We start from the raw sequence: 23,952 nt of genomic DNA on the forward strand, positions 1-23,952 counted from the left end.
AACATGCCTTTGTTGTCAAAATCTAAATTTAAGTTTGCATGAGAACGATATATAATGCCTTGTGTGTTGGTTCAAATATAATTATTCTGGTCAATAAATAATAAGGTATAATAAACTAAGATTGTGTAATTTGTATGGGCTTTTAGGGCATGCACTATCGTTGCTTTTGTTTATGAAAGAAGTATTTTATGCTCACCAAGGCTGCATTTATTTGATACAATAAAAACAGTAATATTGTGATATATTATTACAATTTAAAATAACTGCTTTCAATTTTAATACATATAAAAATGTAATTATGGCAAAGCTGAATTTATAGCATCATTACTCCAGTCTTCAGTGGTACATGATCTTTTAGAAATGATCATAATATGCTTTTAGAAATTATCATAATATGCTGATTTGCTGATCAGAGTTGAAAACAGTTCTGCTGCTTACAATTTTTATGTAAACCATGATATATATTTTCTCAGGATTCTTCTATTTAAAAATATAAATATTTTGTAACATTAGAAATGTCTTTACAGTCACTTTTGATCAGTTTAATGCATCCTTAATGGATAAAATATTAATTTATGAAAGAAAAAAAATCTTACTGACCCTAAAAATTTGAATGATAGTGTCCAGTGCAATAGATCATGCTACAATATTCAATTTGCATGTTAATGTGCATCATATATCCAAAAAGATGGATACTTGAGATATTGATGTTTAGACTTATATAGGCTATATTTCATATTGTGACTGACAATGTTAATTTCGAGGGGAAGGTAAGCATCATGTTACAGCCATTGAGCACAATAAAAGCAGTTTGCTCCATGGAAATGGTCAAATAACCCCTTATAACATTTTCTTCTACACATGTTCGGCTCAAATAAATTAAGTAAAATATGGCAATATAACTGACAGACTGTGATCAGGATATCATGTTAAAACATGTCAGGTGATTCTGAGTGAGTAGCCTTTGTGGAACTGTGTCCTGTTATTAGTAGCAGTTCACTAAGACCATTTACATGACTAATAACTTCTGTTTCTGGGTCCTCATAGAGATGGATGCTGTACTTTGAAATCTACAAGGTCAATCACAGTGGGTCTGACCAGCCCCCTTTCTTTTCTTCCAGCAGGTTGTAAAGCCATTAATGCATCAAGGCTTTGGTTCACCGTTAGACCTCAAAGTGCGAGCCCCTCTCTCTCTTTAGTCTTTGGTTAAGATCAGGGGGGCGAGGTCTCCTTGTTCTCAAATGAACCATGTACTGTCTCTGGACTGCAAGATTCGGACATATTATACACTACTTTGTCTTACACTTATGGATTATTAATACAGCAGCAGGTGCAAATGTTAAGGTAAATCGCATTCATTTTTGTATATATCGCTGTGAAACACTCTTTGAGCTTGAAGTCGTAAGCTTGATCTACTAACGCTGCTTTGAATAAACGCTTAGTTACAAATGCCGGTTAAAATGCGGGAAGCGAGAAGAGAGCCTCTGTGGCGGGAGTAACGTTAACGTCAAACTTTCACAGCAAAACACGGGTTTGACCACGTCCACGAGCACGGCATTGCTTTTCTATACCGCGTTTTGAGCTCATTCGGATTCTGAGATCAAAGCCCAGACAGAGTTTTTATGTCTGGAATTTCCCAAATTAAAACTGCACATTAATATAACTGTTTTTCGCCATTTATTAACCCACACGCACGTTTTAGTCATTCGTGAGTATAACAAATAGTGAGCGCAACTTTTTATTTGCCAATTGAAAATGTCTTTTTCACTTGCCTTCTGTACTCCGTGCCGGTGACAACAACTTTTCTTACTGGAGTTGATTCGAGGTGAATCTAGTGATGGGTAGTCCGACTCATTTCCGTGAATCGGTTCTTTCGAACAGTTATTTTCAAAGCACCTTCTTAAAAGACCGAATCAATCGACATTCGTCACCGTCAATTATTATTCAGCAAAACAAAAGTAGTTCATATATAATTTGTAGCCTACTAAACTGGTTGAAAATTTATTTATCGCTCGGCTGGAAACGTTTTTGGATGTTATTTCTTTAAAACCAACATCTGTGTTGATAAAGCTGTCATTCCTACAATTAAACATCCTATTTCCCCCCACATTTTCGATAGTTGCGGTTTCAATGTTGACTCGAGAACCGCTCTCGCTGATTCAGTCCGTTTCGTGAATGGTTCAAAAAGCTTTTGTAACAGGTTTTTCTACCGATTCACTAAAAAATCTGAATCTAAAGAACGATTCGTTCACGAATCCCCATGGTTGTCCATAAATAGAGTTATTCGCTCAGTTGTTTGGTCTAACATTTATGGTCGTTATAGCTATAGCCTACGTGCTGTTAATATAAAAGATGTTGTAATGCTCATTCAGAAATGTCAACATAACCAGTTCGACCTGACCGGCGCCGTGTTCTAGCATCAGCAGACTAAACTCAACTGAAGTGACATTTCGAAACTCATTGGGCCCATGTGGTCTCCCTAGGGGGTCTCCATTTTAGTACTGCATTAGAAAGTGGAGAAAAGTATATTGTCTATTTAGAATATAAACATCTAGAGGGCATTCGGATAAAAAACATATGGGGATGCAGGCCCTTGTTTGGACAATATCCCCTTAAGATCCCCTGCGTTTGGGGCGGGGGATACTGTTGCTCTAGCCAAGCTGTTTGGGTTTGTAGAGGGTGACTGCCAAACCTCCGTAGCCTACTACAAAACATCCCATGATTGTGCATTTCTACAAGCCTGCAGTAATAGTCAGTGTTCTTGCTTTAAGGGTCAAATACTGTTAGTCCTTATTACTGTAATCACGCTTCTAAAGAGACAGTCTTGAAAAAAGACAGTTAGTGCACATCTATGTCGAAATACAACTTTCAAACAACTGGATTTCATGCTTAAATATACCATAACTTTCCAAATGTCAGTTTTGGACTAAACAGCACACTATTCAGGATGGGTCAACGGGTGCATAAAGCTCTAGGAAGAAAATGGCCTTTGTGTAAATCCGCCTCCTTAAAACCAAAATCCAAACATTGACCATTAAAGCTGGTTTGAGATCAACCATGCTGGGCAGCTCTTCTTTTTGAGAGCTTCACAAGACTTTCCAAGGAGCCGTGCCTGTGCTGTGTTAAAGTTCACTGATGCACGGCTTGAAGAGGAGTGATTAACCTGCTGTCTAGACAACAGGAGTCTGCTTAATTTGCCTACAGTCGTTTGCCCTTTCATCTGGGCCGTTAGGGGGGCTACATCCACCTTCGTCTCCATCTCTTCCCTAAAACTGCCCTCCACTCATCTCTCTTTCTCTCTCTTAAGTAACAAAGTCTCATCTTTAATGTCTAGGCTTGTCTGAGTTTCTGAATTCATTGACAGTCAGTCTGTTTCCAATTTCAACCAAAGTGTTTTCCTTACTGTCCTATACTTTCCTTACTCTGCCCTTTATTCTCTGTTCTCTCTATTGTATTTATGTCTTAAGTTTTGCTTTTTGAGTTTATACTTGAGTCCAACATACTGTAGTAAACAAAACCTGTACTACAACAACAACATTTGACTAATATTAGTGCCTGTAGAGTCATGACAGCTTTTACCCACAAGTTACACAGAGAAGTAGTTGTGTCTGACAATAATTGCCATTGTTTACAGATTTTCCATGTTATCATGCAAGTGTGCAGCAGTGAAGCACTGTGTCTCTGTCTTTGCCAGGACAGCAGTGAGGGGAGGGAGGATTTCCAGAGGCAGCCAGACGAGGTAGCTCAGTGGTGGGGTGAATGGAGCAGCTGGTCCACCTGTTCCCGTACCTGCGGAGGAGGAGTGCGCTCTCAAGAGCGTCACTGTCTGCAGCAGAGGTAAACCATTCTTAACGAGTACACACATGCTCACTCGAGGAAAAAAGACCCTCTGAATCAGTACTAATCAGAAGTGACAAGTCTTGATGCTTTGTGCAAGGTTCTCCACTATGGGTTGAGAGCTGTCAATTTGACCCTGGTCTGAACCCACTTTTCACACCGGGTAATGTCACTCACGATCAACTAACAAAATTCATTTAATGTTGGATTATTTAGCCCTGAATGCTCTGTCTCTCTTTACCGGTTTTACTTTGATTTCATGAACAATTTAGATCCGTCACTGGTTTACATTTAAAGTCAGCATGAAATGCCCTACTGTGATTTATGTCCAAGTCAAACGGCTTCTCGAACAAGAAAAAATGTAGGACATGGGACTTGATTTGGATTAGGACTTTTGATAGTTGTGGTTTGCTATTGCTGTGATCTCATGTAAGTGACAGGTTGTCTAGCCGTCACGCCAGTAAACGATTATGAGAAAGATTACGAGAGAACATGGATTTAAAAAAATAAAATAAAGATGTGCCTTGATAAATCATTAATAATAAATAATATCAGCAATATTTAATAAAAATAAGAATTGTCAATTTTGCTCATGGGAACTTTTATTATTATTATTATTATTATTATATTTTAAATAAATTTATTTACATTTACTGTTTATTTTAGTCTTCAAAGAAAGAGAAAAAATAGTTTACAATTGTCCCATCCGTTGAAGATAAACCGTGTATAAAACTGAGTTTCCATTCCTCAGCCTATACCAGAACGCAGACTAACCCAAGTGAACACTCACATGAGAAAGGGGGGAAGTGGGAGAGAATTCCCCTTTGACTAATATCCTCCAGAGCACCCAGAGGAATGTCATGTGGAATTAAAATCAATCCATTGGCCCGCATGACACAGTTCTGCTCAGAATGACAAACATATTTATAAAATGGCTCTTAAAGCAAATGGTCAAACATTTTGAGGAGATTCCACTGAAGATAAGGGCCCTGGCTGAGCCATTCCAGCTGGCTCCCATTAGCACTTCCCAGTATGGTGGAGGCAACGAAAGGTGTGTGTGTGGGGGGAGGGAACGGAGAGATCTAGAAAGATGAGGAGAATCATATATGGATATGTTTAGAGAGATCCCAGTGACATATGCTCTGTTTTGCATGCTCTGTTATTTCAATTCACAAAAATCAATAAATATTAGATGAACAACTTTGAACTAAACGGCAATTACAAATTTTGCCTTGACATCTAACTGAAATAAGTTAGATATGAAGCCCTAAAATTGCTTACTGGAAAAGAATATAAACTAAAACTGAAATAAAAAGTAACCCAAATTGGAATATTTAAAAAGAAAAAAGAAGACACAAGCACATGACAAAATGACAAAAAATAAGCTGGATAAGCACCAGACGAGTGCTACCCCCTGGTCCATAAAGATTATCAGTCCATATTAAAGATTTATTGGTATTTGCTGAAATTAGATATTTAATTGATCATAGTAGATCCTTTCATGAATGAGTAAAAATGTTGGACTTATATACAGATGAACTGTTTTCAGACTGACGTCGACCCACAACATCAACAGTTCCTTCTGCACTGGACCATCCAAACAGTATCAGCTGTGTACAAACCAGGTATGACCTAAAGTTTATCTTCATTAAGATGCTTGTGTAAAAATCCAATTAAATTATAACCCACAATAATGTGACTCCATCCAGGCCAACTGGCATAACTGCATTTTTACACATGTTGGCTTGAAGCTCTAATATGTGCAGGCTGTTTGACCTGCTGCCTGGCTCATGAGCTGTGTCTTTATTGTTGTCTGGATGTTTGCCTAGCCGTGCCCAAACAGCAGAATCAGCTTCAAACAGCACCAGTGCTCTCAATTCAATGCCAAAGCCTTCGGCAGGAAGCACTATGAGTGGGTTCCACTTTATCCGGGTAAAAAAACGTCTCTCAATGTTTTCTTTTTCCACCTCACTCTCTCTCTCTTTGTTTTTGTTTTTTTTAAATCACTCTTGTGTTCATTTGCTCTCCTTCTTCATCTTTTAGCCTTTCAGTGTTCTAGACTCTTCTGAATTTCTTGTCTTGGCCCCTAGCCAGCTCTATTATAGCTCACAGATGCCCCTTTAGGATTATTTCCTCAGCCCATAGTCCCCTATGTACAAAAGAGGCCTCTCAATGCCATAAAGACCTATTATCTCTAGAGGAATTCTCTAAAGCCTAGATCGTAATGATGTTTTGCTGATGTCACCTCCTGTTCAGATGATTACATCAACATCTCCAATAAGCCATGTGACCTCCAGTGCACCACAACCACAGGAGAAAGGCAGCTGTTGGTGCCTGCCCATGACGGGACCTTCTGCAGGGACGGCATCTACCAGGGTGTTTGCATCGAGGGACAGTGTCAGGTGTGTCACAATAATTTTTGGTGCAAAGATCATTTCCAAGCTTCAAGAAGCCAAGGTCCTGAAAGGTGAGAAGGCTACATTAATGCTATATGTAGGATGCTTGACATTAACAAAAGCAGTTTTTTCAATAGATTTTTTATTGGTTGATAGCATTGGGTCAACCAATGTAAAAATAGAGGAAATGAGAAGGAAGTGTGACCTAATGGGACTTAGCAACTATGTTAAGACTATTTCTACTAGTTTGACCAGTCAATTTCCGTCTAACTTTTCCAATTCAAATTAGACCGATCTACCATGTCATGTAAATTACTTAAAAAAAGTTATGACCTGTCTTGAAGAAAACATTTAGGTTACTACATTTTAAGACTAGGCTAAGCAGTTTAACCGGCTAGTTTAAGCTCTTTGGTGTCATTAAGTGATCACTGTAAACTCTCAGCTCAGTGCTAACTGTTCTGTTGTCTTTGTTGCAGGTAGTAGGGTGTGATGGGAAATTGTATTCCAGTAAAACCATAGACAAATGTGGAGTCTGTGGTGGAAACGGAGGTTCTTGTTATCGTGTCTCAGGATCTTACCGGAAAGGGATCACACAGTTAGGTATATCTTATATTAGCATTAAGGGTTGCTTAGAGTAGATTATCTGTTTCCTTTTTTCCATGCATTTAATAAATTATAGGAAGTCACATTCTCTTTGGTTCCCATTGACATCCATTATTGTTGTTTTTTTGTCCATACAATAGAAGTCATTGGGAACCGAAACTGTTTGGTTACCAACATTCTTCAACATATGATATTTTATGTTCTACTGAACAAAGAAAGTCATATGGGTTTGGAATGACATTGGATGAGTCAATAATGATAATTTTTATTTTTGGATGGACTATCTCTTAATGAAGATGTTTCATTAAACACAAGCATTATTTTAACAAATAATTGAAAATGTTTTTGTTTGTCTTTGTATTTAGGTTATGTGTTCTTAACCAATATACCAGTTGGTGCCACTGATATCCAAATCATAGAGCGGCGGAAAACGGAAAATATTTTGGGTCAGAGTTTCATTGGTGGATCAGTCAAAATTTTGCTTTGGAAAAGAGAACAATAAAGAGTGATTAAATGTATCTTTCATTATCTTCTAGCTCTCTCTGATGAAGCTGGTCACTTCTTCTTCAATGGGAACAGTGTGATTGACAATCCACAGAACTTCCATGTTGCTGGGACAGTCTTCAAGTATAGGAGGCCGGCTAACCTCTTCTCTGATGGCTTTGAGTACATCATGGCTCAGGGTCCCACACATCAGGCCCTGAATGTCATGGTAGGTATATAGGTATGTAAAAATCACAACCATGTTTTTATTTTATCTCATATGTGTGACCATCTGATAATATCTCAGAGGCTGTTGACACCTGGCCACTTAATGCGTTTTCTGTGATCGGATAGCTACCAGGTGTAAATGCCCTCCGAAATACATTCGAGAAGGATTTGAATCTGATCGCTCAAACCACTTCAGGAGGTGATCTTCATTCAGTGTAAATGCATCTGGTTGTTGAAACCACATATGTAAATTTTACTCTTCCCAAAAATGCTAAAAATTAATTGTATGAGAGCATGTTATAGGCTATATGTCATGTTATAGTCAGATACAACGGCGCTACTGCGACACGATCACCTCAGATGAGTGAGCGTCTATTTATCAAGCCAACGCACCGCAATCTATCGCAAATCAAAGTGAAAGTAAGTCGCAGACGCTTAACACACAATTATCTTCATTAAAAGTAAAGAAACAAAATGATTGCTGTCTTTGATTTTGAAATTAGCTGATGATCTATAAAAAGCAGGAATATCTGTTGATTTCGGTGACGTTTTGCAAAAACATATTTATGTGACCAGGCGTAAACGGAATCATTTTGATAAATCAGATAGCTATCCGATCTGAGAAAACGCTTGTGGCCAGGCGTAAACAGCCCCTCAGACAGCATGTATTATGTATAATTAATTAAAGACAATTAAAGGAGTAGATCACTTCAGAATTCAAATTTCCTGATAATTTACTCACCCGCACATCATCCAAGATGTTCATGTCTTTCTTTCTTCAGTCGAAAAGTGAACTAATACTTTAATATTTAGTAATATTTAACTCCACTGACATCGGATGAGAACAGATGTCATTTGAACTCAGATGAGAACATTTGAACAGAAATGAGAAACTTTGCAACATCAACACTATTATTGAACATAACTGAATCAACATTGAACTGACTTGAGCTAAATAATGACATTGTTGTCTTCAGCAGAGCTTGTTTCATAATTGATGAACTTTGCAACAATGGCAGTAACTGAAATGAAATGAAACAACATTGAAATTATGTGAAATAATGACGCTATTATCTTCTGTAGAGTTGTTTTACAGCTAAAATTGAATTTGTTTCATAACTGATGAATTTTACATTAACGCTGTTATTCTCCTGTTTAATAACATGAAGCTGCTTTGCAACAATCTATAAAGTGATTATAAATGTGGCATGACTTTTATATTTATGTGCAGTATTACAACCTCAATGGAAAGATGCCTCACATCACATATGAATACACAGTTCCTCGAGCTCCTGAGTTGAGAGTGGCATCTCCCATGGCCTCCACCCCTGAGCAACCTCAAATAAGCAATCTGATGTCAAAGACATCCAAAGACCCCTCATCGGCAGTGCAGAAGGTTAACGCGTCCTCTACGGAGCTCTTCTCCACTCATAATGAAATCGAGGCTCGCAAGGAATATGGAAAGAAAGACAATCAGAGCAGTTCTTTGGTAGCACAAGATAACGTGGAGGTGCATGTGGGCCACGAGGAGCTGTTGTGGGGACTACAGGCCTCTGTAAACTTCAGTGAGCTCCCTGGTCTGGTGTTGTTTAGACCTGCCAGTGAGGTCCTCCAGAACGAGCTTGATGATGAAATGCACCATCTTGAGGCACAAAGCAGTTTTGGTAAGTTGTTTGTTGGGGGAAACATTTGGGGTTCATTTGTTGGCATTTCAGTCTGCTCTCACATTAGGTCTGCATTTCACACAGGTTTTGGTGCAGACATGGGTAAAGTTTATTTTAGTTTGATTTGTGTAAAAACTGTTTTGCTTGGGGGAATATTTTGCCAATATGAAACAAACATTGTTCATTGTACAATTACATACACTACGTTTCAAAACTTTGGGTCAATAAGATATATTTTAGGCCTAATTGTTTTTTATGCTCACCAAGGATGCGTTTAAGTAAATTATTCCTGTGTAGCTGTTATTCAGTGTCACAATATGCTTCAGAACTCATTATAATTTGTTATTATTGTCATTGTTTAATTTTTTTTTTAAAAACTATGATACATTTTTAATGATACAGCATTTATTTGATATAGAAATCTTTTATAAAATAAATGCATTTACTGGAATTTTATCAATTATAGAAGTATTTGTTTCTTTTAAAAAACTGACCCCAGAACTTTGAACGGTAGTGTATATTTTATTATTAAATATATTACATTTTTCTACTACAGTCTGTAGAAGTAATTGAAAAAAAAATCGTTAAGTGCACATACTGTACTTTTATAAGATAAAGGAAAAATAATCTTGGCTAAAATTTCATGGACTAAATGACTGATTTCACATTTAAGCATGCTTTGCTGTTGTCCAGGTCCTGATTCCAACTTGATCGTCGGTGATTCGTCTAGTTCCAGTGACTCCAATCACACCTCTATGCCAGTTCTGAAGAGTCTCTTCTATGATGGGGCGCAATGGCCCTCAGGCTCCAGACAGCCCTGTAAAGACGGTTCTGCACTCTCAGGTTGTGCCATGATCAAGCTCAACTCCAGCTCTTCACTGGACAACAGCCTGACACTGGAGATTTACCCGGGCAGCCTGGACATGCAGGGTTCAGATGGAGAGCCTCAGCCTGAGTCCAGGACTAATGGCTCCACAAAGCACCAGTCCAACCTCCTCATGCTCCACCAGGTGGAGCCAGTGCAGACCCCCCACAGTGAGAGGTCAGACAGAGGGCATTTGAGCGGATTGAGCCTTTTAATGAATGCTCTGACATATTTATTGCCATGGTCTGGCTTGAGTTGTTATGAATGGAAATGTGCACCAATCTTTCAAAACGTCACTGCATCCTTTCCACAGATGTGCTTGTTAGGGTAGAAAAAAGGTAGAAAGCTTTTCCTTTCCTAGCCTTCAATGTTCTATTCTCAGAAGGCAAGTTAACATGAAAAAATGAAATATAAATGAGCCTTTTCTTAAATTGTGGATATGCAGGAACTCAGGGGGTTTACATTTTCTGCTGTAGTAACTGTATTGATGGTAATGTAGTTCAATGAATCAAATTCTGGTTCAGACTTAAGCAAACATACATGGAAGTGTGAAAGCGACAAAAGTGTGAGGGTGGGTGAATTCAAGGTCTGATGAGTTATGCGCACTATTTTAGCCTATGTTATCTAAAACAACAGGCTTTATTATTATTATTATTTTTTAAAGTTATTGTGCCTTTCTGGCTTTATTCAATTTGCTTGAAATGAGAAAAGGACCAAGAGTTGGAGCTGGAACTGGAACTTAGTTGACCAATGCCAGTCTCACCTTGTTCAGTTAAATGCTATATAAACTCTTATATTTAATATTATAAGAGTTTTTATATTATATATAAAATCTCTTATATTTTGTCTTGTCGTAATTAAATTACTAATTCGAAATAAATAATTTCGGATTAATTTGCCGGACTACGCCAGGTCTTTTTTTGGCCTGCCAATATATTCACTGTCCCAACCACAAAAGAAAAACAATATATAAACAATTTAATATTATATATGCAATATATATATATATATATATATATTAAAATGTAATGTTAAGTTTTCTAAATGATTTTGTTCTATACTTTTCCCTTTTGTTTTACAAAATAAAAACAATTCACACAATTTTCTTTAAACCAATTTATTAAAAAAGCAGTTATACAGCTACAATATATCTGTAATGTATAAGTGAAAACAAAAATCTGCATATTTTGTCTATACTGTACGAAAGCATATAAAGGTCTATTTCCTTGTTAAAATAGTTGACTGATGGAAAACATTAATTGAACACTGTATAAGCCTAATTTTGTATATAATAGATAATATTTACAGTAAAATGTGTGACATGTCATAAGTTGAAATCAGTCATTTAAACCAGCAATGCTCACAAACTTTATCTCTGTCCTTTCTCTCTCTCACTTTTCTCCTACCCCGGCAGTAATGAGTTTGAGGTGGAATCTCTGGATCATGACATCAGCATGTCCGACATGTACAGATGGAAGGTATCTGCTTATGCACCCTGCAGCTCAACGTGTACCACAGGTGAAATTACAAGTACACACAGAGGCATATACACAGACACTGATACACATTTGCAAACACACAAGGAACCTGACCTTATGCTCTGTGTCTGTAGGTATAAGCACTTCTTATGCCTTATGTGTGAAGTATGATGGGTCAGAGGTGGATGAGAGCTACTGTGACGCTTTGACCAGGCCGGAGCCCACACATGAGTTCTGCACAGGGAAAGAGTGCCTGCCCAGGTTTGATACCGACACGTCATTTAATATATATTTTGCTGCATTAAACAGTGAGTTAATTCTCAAGCATAGATGTTTGGAACAGCATCTTAAGAAGAGATGCAGATGCTATAAGTATTCTGTATCCTGAGGCAGGTGGGAAACTAGTCGCTGGAGCGAGTGTTCCCGGACATGTGGGGAGGGGTTTCAGTTCCGCACGGTGCGCTGCTGGAAGATGATGGCACCGGGATTCGACAGCACTGTGTATGATGAGCTGTGTCAGGCTGCGGAGCTGCAGAAGCCCATGACACGGAAAGCCTGCAAGAGCAAAAGCTGCGGCCCACAGTGGGAGATCTCAGACTGGTCTGAGGTCAGTGTGTAAAGCCTTTAGTCTCGAGTCTTTATTTAAAATGTGCATGTGAACTGAATATTAGATGCCAAAATTGACGTATGCCTGCACAGTTAGTTGCATTGATCTCAATTAAGCTTATTTGTATGCTCTAAATCAGTCTTGTGGAAAGAAAATAGAGAAAAAGAGTTCTTATTACTTATAAATCGTATTAGAAATAACATACTTAAAAAAAAATATATACTGCATAATGTAATGTTTTCAGAAACTTGATACTAGATACTCAGATACTACTTAATTGCATGATAATTGGAAATAAATAAAAATTTATTATAGTTTAAAATTATATTAAATGCAATTAGCTGAACTTTAACCCACTTGAGTACAACTTTTTATGTACTGTAAAGTCATTTTTTGACAATACTTCTTTGAAATATGGTAAAGTGTACTGAATTGACAAACATTTATCGTTAACTAAATATCTATTAAAACCTGTATGTTATGCATTTGTTACTACATATTTGTAATGATCAAGTGTTAACAGTCATAAAAGTATACTCTAAATAAAGTGCCCTTTATTTAATTAGTTTTATATTATCTGCATATACTTTAAAGATTTGAAGTACTCTAAATGTTTACATTCAGTACAATTTTTCACAAGGGATGTGCCTTTCAAACCCTAATGGACCCACATCTCCGTTCTCAGAAGCAAAATTCGTCATAGTTAGGTAAACTTCTATAGCGGTGAATGAAAGAAGCCAGCAAATATAATTTTCAATAGCAAAATAAACAATAATGTTTCCACGACTTTCCATAAGAGGGAAAAATATTGCGAAAGATGAGAAAGATTTCCCATCACAACACTCTCACAGCAGCCTTAAATAAATGTTTTTTGTCATTTACTGACAAGGTAATATAACACAAAGTTTAGAGTCATAAATATGTATTAAAAAAACACTTTACTAGCTTTGTGATGTTGATAACTGTGGAAATGCATCATCACACTCCATGAAAAGTGTCCGCAGTGAGCCTAATGTGGCAGTAACCGTAGTGTTTGTCATTGTGACAGTGTTCAGCGCAGTGCGGCGGTCGTGGGGTGAGGACCCGTGAGGTGCGCTGCTCCATGGAGGCCAGACTCTGTAACGAATCCACCAGACCGGCCAGCCAGAGAGAGTGTGAGGGCCCGCTTTGTGACCGCAGGTGGACCGTCTCTGACTGGGGGCCGGTGGGTTTCAGAAAACATCCTGTAAAATATCACATAGAAACTTCAAATAGATTGTCCATTAAACATGACATTATGTGTCTTTGTTTCTCCCTCTCTAAGTGCTCAGGGCCGTGTGGGGAGGGCAGGATGAGACGTTACGTGGTGTGTAAGAACAGTAATGGGAAGGTGATTTCAGATGGGCAGTGTGATCCAGAGCTCAAGCCACTGGCGGTGCATCCGTGCGGAGACAAAAATTGCCATGCCCACTGGGTGGAACAAGAGTGGGAACAGGTGAGCTGAACTGCAGTTTATGAATGCTGACTCTTCCCACCCATGTCCATCATCATTTATATACTATAATAATATTTAGCAATTAGTTTGATTTTAGTTTTAGTGAACGACTATTTGTATAATGAGTTTTTTACTGTGGCATTTTGTCTTTCCCAGTGTAATGCCACATGTGGCCGTGGGGTGAAGACGCGTCAGGTGGTGTGTGCAGGGTTGGAGGGTGGTGTGTTCAAGGAGTTCCCCGAACGGATGTGTGACGGATCCCTCAGGCCTGCAGATAGTGTGGCATGTTTCGAGAGACCCTGCTCCAAGTGGTTCACCACTTCCTGGTCCCAGGTTTGGAGTGGTTATTATAGTTTAACTGGTGTACAAACTCATTATTAAATTTTATATGTTTCTATCGAATTCAATTTATGCCATATGTAGCATTTTCATTGGGATGTTTACTTATTAGGCTCATCCTGTGACAGTGTAGTCATTTTTATTTATTTATTTTATTTTATTTATTTATTTCAAGCAAAAAGTGTAACAACAGAAAAATATACAATAATAATTATAGTAATAATTTTACTTATACACTTATACATATAAGTGTGTGTGTGTGTGGGGGGGGGGGAGAATGAGAAAAAATATATATGTATTAGGGCTGTGCAAAAATTAATTGCGATTACAAGGAAAATATTTGCTTTTGCACCTTTTTGAAAGTCATCAGTGCAAACAGGCTAGGATTTTCTCTGTAGTTTATTAAAATGTTAGCCAGCCGCTCACGCATGTGTTTGTGTGTATGTCTGTGCCCTACAGTGCAGTAAGACATGTGGGATTGGAGTGCGTGTGCGAGAGGTCAAGTGTTATCAAGGAGAAGAACTGGGCCATAGCTGTGATTCAACACTGAGACCAGAGGCCAGACAGAGCTGTGACGTTCAGCCCTGCACCACTGAGCCACCAGGTACTGTCAGTGGTGGAATGTAACGAAGTACAAATACTTTGTTACTTTACTTAAGTACATTTTTCACGTATCTTTACTTTACTTAAGTAGAATAAATAGCACATACTTTTTACTTTTACTTCGTTACATTTTGCAGCAATTATTATACTTTCTACTCCACTACATTTCTACAACTTCGGTTACATTTTCATTACATTTTCTGATGAGTTTTTCCCCTCCCAAAACGTAATCTGACCGTCCGTCCGTTGCACGTTTGTCTCACCAGCGACGTTTGGTCGCCATAGAGCCTCCATTTTTGCACTCAGGTCTAAGTCCCATGGCCCTCTATCAGAATCCAGAGTTTCAAGAAGATTGGAGAAACTTATTTTTCCGCACAAAAAAAAAAAAACGACAGGGGTACCACTGTCGTTTTTTTTTTGGGTCGAAATTTTGAGTTTCTCCAATCTTCTTGAAACTCTGGATTCTGATAGAGGGCCATGAGACTTAGACCTGAGTGCAAAAATGGAGGCTCTAGACCCTTCCAGAGCTGAGATATTGAGATGCCACGTAGCATTTATGCCATCATAAATATCTCAATATCTCAGCTCTGGAAGGGTCTAGAGCCTCCATTTTTGCACTCAGGTCTAAGTCCCATGGCCCTCTATCAGAATCCAGAGTTTCAAGAAGATTGGAGAAACTTATTTTTTCGCACAAAAAAAAAAACGACAGGGGTAACACTGTCGTTTTTTTTTTTTGGGTCGAAATTTTGAGTTTCTCCAATCTTCTTGAAACTCTGGATTCTGATAGAGGGCCATGAGACTTAGACCTGAGTGCAAAAATGGAGGCTCTAGACCCTTCCAGAGCTGAGATATTGAGATACCACGTAGCATTTATGCCATTATAAATATCTCAATATCTCAGCTCTGGAAGGGTCTAGAGCCTCCATTTTTGCACTCAGGTCTAAGTCCCATGGCCCTCTATCAGAATCCAGAGTTTCAAGAAGATTGGAGAAACTTATTTTTTCGCACAAAAAAAAAAACGACAGGGGTACCACTGTCGTTTTTTTTTTTGGGTCGAAATTTTGAGTTTCTCCAATCTTCTTGAAACTCTGGATTCTGATAGAGGGCCATGAGACTTAGACCTGAGTGCAAAAATGGAGGCTCTAGACCCTTCCAGAGCTGAGATATTGAGATGCCACGTAGCATTTATGCCATCATAAATATCTCAATATCTCAGCTCTGGAAGGGTCTAGAGCCTCCATTTTTGCACTCAGGTCTAAGTCCCATGGCCCTCTATCAGAATCCAGAGTTTCAAGAAGATTGGAGAAACTTATTTTTTCGCACAAAAAAAAAAAACGACAGGGGTAACACTGTCGTTTTTTTTTTTGGGTCGAAATTTTGAGTTTCTCCAATCTTCTTGAAACTCTGGATTCTGATAGAGGGCCATGGGACTTAGACTTGAGTGCAAAAATGGAGGCTCTAGATATACATCAACCCGGTCACACTAAATGCGTCTCGCACGCAGTGCGTTTATAGAGCAATTTATACGCGAAATTAGTTTTTACATGCATAGGAAACGCACCGTGTGTAATATACGTTTGGTTAGGATTATGGCAAGCCAAGAGGTTCAGAATTACACCATAAATTAATCGCGTTTACTGCCATAGTTAACATATAGTAAGGATAAGTATGATGTGTAAATTGCCTAATTGCAAGCTTGTTTCAGAAATGGTGACATTTTTTTTCCCATCATTATTGAACATCATTATAGGAGTATTAGGTTGAATGAGTTAGAATTAAATGTTTTATTAATCATTAGAATATAGACATTAAGAAAATCAATTATGCAAGTACTTTTACTTTTAATACTTAAAGTACATTTAAAATCAGGTACTTTTTACTTAAGTATGGTTGTCATTGTGTTACTTCTACTTTTACTAAAGTAAATATTTATCTGGTTATTTGTATTTTTACTTAAGTACTGAGATTCAGTACTTCCTCCACCACTGGGTACTGTTAAAGAAAACCACAGCACTACAATACAAATAGATTGAGGTTTCCAGACCAGCTTGAGATGGTCTACGCTTGGATACGGACAGCAGATTTTCAACAAGACAGGCCCTGAGAGAACTGAAAAGAAATCCAATCTATCTTTATTTGGAAAGATGTTATAAGGACGCACTCTGGCAAGGCGATTATTTGATCATGCCAGTTTTAAGTAGTTTACGCTGTTCCTTTTAATGAAACACAGCAGCGAGTGCATGTTAAAATGCTTGGCTCAATTAAAAGCACATGTGAATCTATCTTGGCACAACACAAGCTAATTCCTGTGAAATTTAGACCAGATTAATGCTTTGTTGTTTTTAAGCTTTGCAGGGCAAGTGCATCATGCATGTTGTCAATTTGGCAGCCAATTTTGTGTTTTTGGACAGCAGTGACATTCCTTGTTCTCAGTCAGAGATTTAGTCGAGAGAACATGGTACAGACCTGCAGTCGCTGATGTTCATCGAGATCTACTTAAAGCACTTTTCTCGACATCTCTGCAAAGATTTGCCTTATGAAGGGGAAGTATGTAATGTCTGTGCAACATGCCGTACTGCAAAAAGCATGATTGTTTCCAAACAGGTTTCCCAAACACTCCAGCCATTCCACTGTTACATTTTTTCCTCTGGGATTTGAATCTTAGCACCGGTTCTATGCTTGTCCTAGTCCCCTTTCTCCTCTTCATTGTTTCTAAAAAAGGTATAAAATGGCAAAGAATATAACTTATTCGTTGGTTGGAAATTGGAAATAAAGTCACAATTATGGGAAATGGGGCCTCATTTATAAACTATTTTCATTTTCATTCTGACGTTGGTTTGGTGAATGCGAATTTTGTCATTGTTTTAGAGCACACTAGCTTATAGATAACAATAAGTTTAACATATTCATACTAAAAGCCCAAAAAACTTTAAATAGGGTTTGGGTGTCAGATAGCATTGTGGACGTTACTGAGTCTTATTCAATCTCACATTCAATCCCACTACTGGAACTGTGTTCTAGAAATACATTTGATTATTGATATGAACAAGTAACAAAATAACTATTGTATTTATTTATAATTCAGTTTTATCTTATTTTTTAAAATTATTTTTTGTAATATTATGTATGCATGTATTGTATTGCTTTCTCTACTATTACAGTAAACTGATTCATATAAATAAGGTATAGGTATAGGTAAGTATAAATTTAAATATTGAAATGTATGTACTTTATGTATGTATTATATAACTCTCTCTCTGCTATTAAACTAGCAAAAAATATTTTATTTATTTATTGCTATTATGATTTTAACATTTTAAAAAATTATAATAATTATGTAATGAATGGATTTATTTAATACAAATGAATGATGTAAAAATCAAGTTTCACATCTTTTATGTCTTTTAAATTAAAATAGTCTGTTTTCTATTTTTCCCTAGCTGAGGATGCTTGTCAGGATAAAGCGACAGCCAACTGTGCCCTTGTCCTGCGGGTGAAGTTGTGCACTCACTGGTACTACAGGAAGGCCTGCTGTCTGTCCTGCAGGAACAAGAGCCAGTAGAGTAGAGTCTGTCTGGCTCTTCACTGTGGCCTGGCAGTTCACGTGAGACCCTCCTCCATATACTGGAAGCACTGAACCCAGAACTTTACCTCTGCCTGTCCATAGTCCAACCCTCCAATCCTCATTGCTGTCACTCTCCCCCTCCTTAAAGAAAGGTGCTATATCAAAAGGGCACTGGCCCTTAAGTGGTCCCAGGAAAGGCAGCTCCTGTAACTGGACTGCGGAGGAGCCATGGGTCTACTGATGATAGAGACACACTGTCCTCTGATCAAACAACTGTACAGGCTCCTCCTGTGTACTGTAGAAGCCTTGCTCTTACATACTTCTAAACACATCGTATGATATATGTATGTACAAAGTTTTTTTCGTTTTGTTTTTGTGTCCACTTTTGGTCTGGAAGAAGAAATAAAACTAAAGCGGATTTGAGATCTTGGCTGTCTTTATTTCATACATCCAGACTTCACCCATACTGTAAGCATGCATGCGTTTGTAACTAACCTGTAAAAGACACTCTTGCAGAAGTAAAATGAATGAGAGCAAATGTACCGTACTAAGTGGACTCTCAAACTGCTAGAAAATCAAAGCCATATGTCTAACCAAGTTGATAAAAAATTAAGCCCATTTTCATGATAATGCAATGTCTAATTTCAAGTTTTGTGTGTTTAAGCTTTCAAATCATAGCTAATTTATGATGATCTGATAGGAAAAAAAGTGCAACATGTCCCACTACTGAGACACTGACATTTAACAGGATACATAGTCTTAACATTTGATACAAGCTTCACTATATACTGTAAATATAAATATGACAGTAGGGTATAATGAGGCTTTTATGTTGCCCTATTAAAAGAAAAAATATATTACAATATCAGTACATCATTGAAAAATTTAATATATTTTGAGACCATAAAAATGTTTTTTTTAACACCACCATTTTAAACTAAAAGCCTAAAAAAACTGATTTGATTAAAGCTTGTTAAATAATTGCCAGCAGAGGTATAACAAGAAAACACCATGTGAGAAACATTGATGGAATAACGTCAGTTGATCGGTTGGGTGTGGTGACTGTCGCAATGGAGACTGTTGCGTTCGGTGGGGAGACCGTCACGTTTGAATGATTTGTTGCCAGAAATCTAACAGAATCACTTTGAACGCCAACCCAGAAGAGAGAGAAATTCTGCACAAATGTTGCCCTGCAAACAAACAATTAAATCAATTTACTTTTGCAAAGACGGCAAAAAAGCGCAGAAAATGAAAATTCTGTCATCATTTACCCACCCTCAAGTTGTTGCAAACCTCTATGAGTTTCTTTCTTCTGCTGAACGCAAAGGAAGATATTTTGAAGAACGATTTGAACTTTGGCACCATTGACTTCCATAGTATTTTTTTTCCTACTATGGAGGTCAATGGTGCCAAACAACTGCTTGGTTCCAATCATTTTCCAAAATACCTACCTTTGTGTTCAGCAGAAGTAAGAAAGTCTTACAGGTTTGCAACAACTTGAGGGTGAGTAAATGATGACAGAATTTTCATTTTTGGGTGGAGTATCCCTTTAAAAATGCTTGAAATATGATTAATCACTTGAAATATGATTAAATTGCTTATCACTTTTGTCCAATAGGTGCCGCTGTAACCAAATTGATGTTGTGCGGTTAGTGTGAGGAGACAATGACATGTACAGAGTCTGGTGTCGATATGCCAAAGCGTTGCATAGATACAGCCTCAGAATCAGCTTGGCACCATGCCAACAATCTTGTTGAAGATTTTTTAAGAACAGTTTGTTCAATCAAAAAGCTTGTAATAACATTTGGCCAGCATAGTCTAAAGATTATCTGAGAATACAAATGTATTTATTTTTGAAAATTAGACCAATGATTTAGGATGAGTTCAGAAAGTAAATTAGAGAGTTAAAGAATCCAGAATTGCCATGGTTAATGTTGAGACTGTCCTTTATCAGTGTGCCAAATTTAGTAATTTTCCCTCAAGCAGTTCTATGAGCCGCCATTGACTCAAGAGCAGAAGAAGAAGAATAAGAAGAAGGAACAACAGATACAATGGGTGCCTACACACCTTTGGTGCTTGGCCTCTAATAAGTTTTACCTGAAGTGAATATCTGTGTTGTTAATGTTGGGAGCTTTCCACTGAGCCACAATAGTTGATTTGACATCATTTGAAGTATGACTGACAGCTGATCCCTGAAAGACAGAGTATGCTGAATCACATCAACGAGTACAATCCTATCTTCATTCCTTCTTTGCTATATGTATGTATCCAGTCACTTTAGGCTATAATTATGTAATGCAAGGCCAAAATGTCTTTACTGAAGGAAGCTTCCCAAAGTCATACAGCTTTGGAATGACATGAGGGTGATAATGACATGAGGGTGAATTTAATAATAATAATAATAATATATTTACCTCTGTTCCACAGGAGAGTAATTGAGAATTGTTTCCTAGGACTGTGAAAGTTCCTACTGGACCCTTCTCATCCCTGGCCTGAAGAAGAAAGCCCTTGAATCCAGTGTTATTTGCTTGTAGTGTCACTGACAATAAAACAGTGATTTTAACTGTGAACTTGAGGGAAACTAATAATCAAAATAATTTAACTCGATTTTTTTAAGTTTCGTATAATTTAAGTTTAAATTAGTTGTACAGCCAATTTAATTCATTTTTTATTGTGTTGCTTTAAAGTCATTGCCAGAAATGTTTGGAAAAGTCGTAACACTTTACAATAAGGTTCATTAGTTAACATTAGTGATCTAGTTAACATGAACAAGAATGACCAATACTTCTTCACCATTAATTAATAGTTAATATTAATTTCACCATTTACTAATACATTATTAAAATCAAAGCAAAGGTTGTATTTGTTAACATTAGTTCTCATGTATCGAGAAAGGAAAGACTGTACCTAGTCTTTCAGTGAGTGGAGGCGTGCCATGTGGGCGGAGCTAAATAATTACTAGCACGCCAAGCTTTTGCGTCTGGAAGCTGTGACCATAGATATCCATAATAAAGGCTTTATTATGTATATCTATGGCTGTGACATCCCAAAACAAACCATGGCTAACAATCACATTCAGCCATACATTTTTGATCCCGAATCAGATCCCGAGGCTGAAATTGAAGATAACGACTACAGCAGGACTGCTACAGGTTGTCTACACCGTGTTGTCGTCTTTCCTGTTGACTTCAATGGGGCATGTTCTAAACCTGCTTTTAGCCTCTTAAAGGGTACATATCATGCTTTTAAATCATTCATTTTTACATATAAATCATACCGTTGTTGTCTAAAACATAACTGCAATGCTTGGGTCTGAATTCCTCATTATTATAGCTCCACAGGCCCCTTTTCTACCCCTTTTCTGATGTGCGTCTTTGAGCGACCCGTTTTAATGCGTCCCCTTTAAATAAAAAGGAGATGCGTCACACCCCACCCGCTCTCCAGGTCGATGAGTTCACGGTCAGTTCAACTCCCCACATTCGGCCATTATTGTAGTTTGATTAGAGATATACGGTTATATACGATACCTTCAAAGAACATTTTTATTCACACTTTAATAAAATGTCGACAACAGAAGACTTGTCCATCAAGCCTTACATATTCGAGCCAGAGCGAGCGAGTTGATAAAGACGACGACGAACCTGCAGAACAACCACTTCTTTGGTGAGTTAACTGTTTTGTGTTATTAGTGAAAGTCGACTATTTCTCTTGTTAAAACAAGCACACTGACAAGATAAATGACTATGGTCTAATCTTACCACAAAAAAAAAAAATCTGTATTGACTGACAATATGATACGTTTAGAAAAGCATCAGAAAACAACGCCGCTAAATGACCATTGAAACTCAAGAACACTAATACTGCAGACGTGTAATGTTACTTCAAAACAAAAACAAAGAAAGACAAAGGTACTGCTAAACCATGACCACCATGTGTTTTAAGAAAGTAAAGTACTTTATCTTTATTAACGATTACAGCTTATCGAAATGCTCTGTTCGTCGTCTCCAAAGATAGAAGGAATTTACCTCTCATTCAGATGAAGTCAATCGGCAAACCCTTCTTTATACTGGTGGAGGTTGTTGAAGTGGGAATCCTTGAAGTGCTTCAGGTCACTAACAACCGAACATGTTGACTTGCCCTCTCGTAACTTCTGCATCATTGAGCTCGGACTACAAAATCGGAGCGAGAAATAATAATGGCGGATTGCTCGAAGTGTTGGACATGTAGTCAATGTCCTTATTTGTCAGTTCCGCTGCAAATACGGCGACGCACTTGCTCAAAAAACGTCATAGACAACAGAAAAATCTGAACAGGTTGAAAAATATGACCAAAACAGAATATAAAGATATAAACGAATCACCTGAAGAGAATAATTTCATCTTTTCTGTACTTATAAACACTCCAAATATACAACAAAATGCATTTAAGGGCTAAAAAAGTGGATTTTGCATGATATGTCCCCTTTAACATCTTTGATTTGTCATTTCGAGTGCACAGCGATGTGAGTGGTGTTATTGAGAGTGACCACAGTGAATCTCTGACTACAGTAGATGTGAAAGATATTAATAAAAATGATGTTAAATTCAGCCAGCTCATATACCTCTATTTGCTTCCTGTTTTCAGTCGAAGCCCACAGTAGTCGATTGTTGAGTTCACGCGCGCGATCTTTGGTGAATATCATCTCAAACCTACCACTGTGTGTTGTTCTGAGAATATCAGCTCAAATTGATGGTTCATCCGAATTAGACGTTGAACACACGGAGGAGGTTTGAGATGATATTCACCAATGATCGTGCGTGTGAGATCGACCATCCACTACTGTGGGCTTCGACCGAAAACAGCAAGCAAATAGAGAGGTATGTGAGCTGGCTGAAGTAAAATCATTTTTATTCATATCTTTCACTGCAGTCAGATTGACCATGGTTACTCTTAATAACACCACTCACATGGCTGTGCGCTCGTAATGAAAAATCAAGGATGTTAAGAGGCTAAAAGAATGTTTAGTACTTGCCCCATTGAAGTCAACAGGGTGCGAATTTTAAAAAGACGATAACACGGTGTAGGCAACACAGATTTTTGTCGTTTTTGTCTGTACTGACAGCACTCCAAATGTATAAATGAGCTCAATGTTAAAATTGACCGGAGTTCTCCTTTAACTAACATTAACAAAGATGAATAAATATTGATCATTGTCAGGTCATGGTAGTTAATACTTTAACTAATGTTAACTAATGAACATTGTAAAGTGTAATTGGAAAAGTAGTTATTTCTGATATGCAGATTGTGTTTAATGTAATTTATACATGTTTTTATAGATGAATAGGGCTGTCACTAACCTGTGATCACCTGACCATCTGTGTAGTTTGAGGCGTCTGAGGTGACAGTATATGGAGGTTCTAATGTAGAGTTTAAGTTAGTCTCATGTCCAGGAGTCATAGACATGCATGCCGGACTCACCTGTCCATTCTTGAATGCCGTTACAGCATAAAGATTCAGGCCAAAAACCAGGATGAGAAACTGTACATGCATCTAAAACCAGATAAATCAAAAAGTTAGATTTTCAATTTTAATATAGATAACAAATAGAAATATTCCTAATGTCAATTATCAACATTTTAATGAAAACAATAAAGTTAAGTGCACTATTTTTGTACCAATAAATTTGGTTAAAAGTTTTAAGCAAGAGTTACCAACCTTGACAAAACCAAACAGCAATGTTGTGTTGCTTTCCTGAAAATTGTCACTGGTTTGTGTCAGGAAGAGGAGGGATGTTTTTAATAACAGGAGTGTAAATAAGCAGGCTACTAAAA

General features: G+C 37.6%; 2 protein-coding genes across 3 annotated transcripts; one reads left to right on the plus strand and one right to left on the minus strand.

Moving 5' to 3' along the window:
• The first annotated feature begins 255 nt into the window (after positions 1-255).
• On the plus strand, positions 256-18,560 carry LOC120481973 (ADAMTS-like protein 2). 2 transcript variants are annotated; one of them, XM_039675881.2, is made up of 18 exons: positions 256-1,344; positions 3,695-3,837; positions 5,387-5,462; positions 5,667-5,769; positions 6,094-6,239; positions 6,710-6,833; positions 7,202-7,282; positions 7,373-7,548; positions 8,779-9,211; positions 9,905-10,253; positions 11,491-11,594; positions 11,689-11,815; positions 11,948-12,161; positions 13,210-13,365; positions 13,465-13,635; positions 13,792-13,968; positions 14,434-14,578; positions 18,018-18,560. In XM_039675881.2, the coding sequence occupies exons 1-18, from the start codon at positions 1,249-1,251 to the stop codon at positions 18,137-18,139; spliced, it is 2,943 nt and encodes a 980-aa protein (XP_039531815.2). In that variant the 5' UTR covers positions 256-1,248; the 3' UTR covers positions 18,140-18,560. The 2 variants fall into 2 exon arrangements, with proteins under 2 accessions (XP_039531815.2, XP_088987477.1); XM_089131351.1 differs by having other exon boundaries at positions 3,700-3,837.
• On the minus strand, positions 18,549-23,897 carry LOC120481976 (ferric reductase 1). Its single transcript, XM_039675886.2, has 5 exons — positions 23,837-23,897; positions 23,479-23,671; positions 20,557-20,681; positions 20,240-20,334; positions 18,549-19,332 (listed from the first exon to the last, which is right to left on the minus strand). Exons 2-5 carry the CDS (start codon positions 23,669-23,671, stop codon positions 19,116-19,118), a joined length of 630 nt encoding a protein of 209 aa, XP_039531820.2. The 5' UTR covers positions 23,837-23,897; the 3' UTR covers positions 18,549-19,115.
• Between the last annotated feature and the right edge of the window lie 55 nt (positions 23,898-23,952).

The sequence above is a fragment of the Pimephales promelas genome, chromosome 5, assembly GCF_988280905.1.
Source record: "Pimephales promelas chromosome 5, fPimPro1.hap1.1, whole genome shotgun sequence".
In the NCBI taxonomy this organism is placed as follows: Eukaryota; Metazoa; Chordata; class Actinopteri; order Cypriniformes; family Leuciscidae; genus Pimephales; species Pimephales promelas.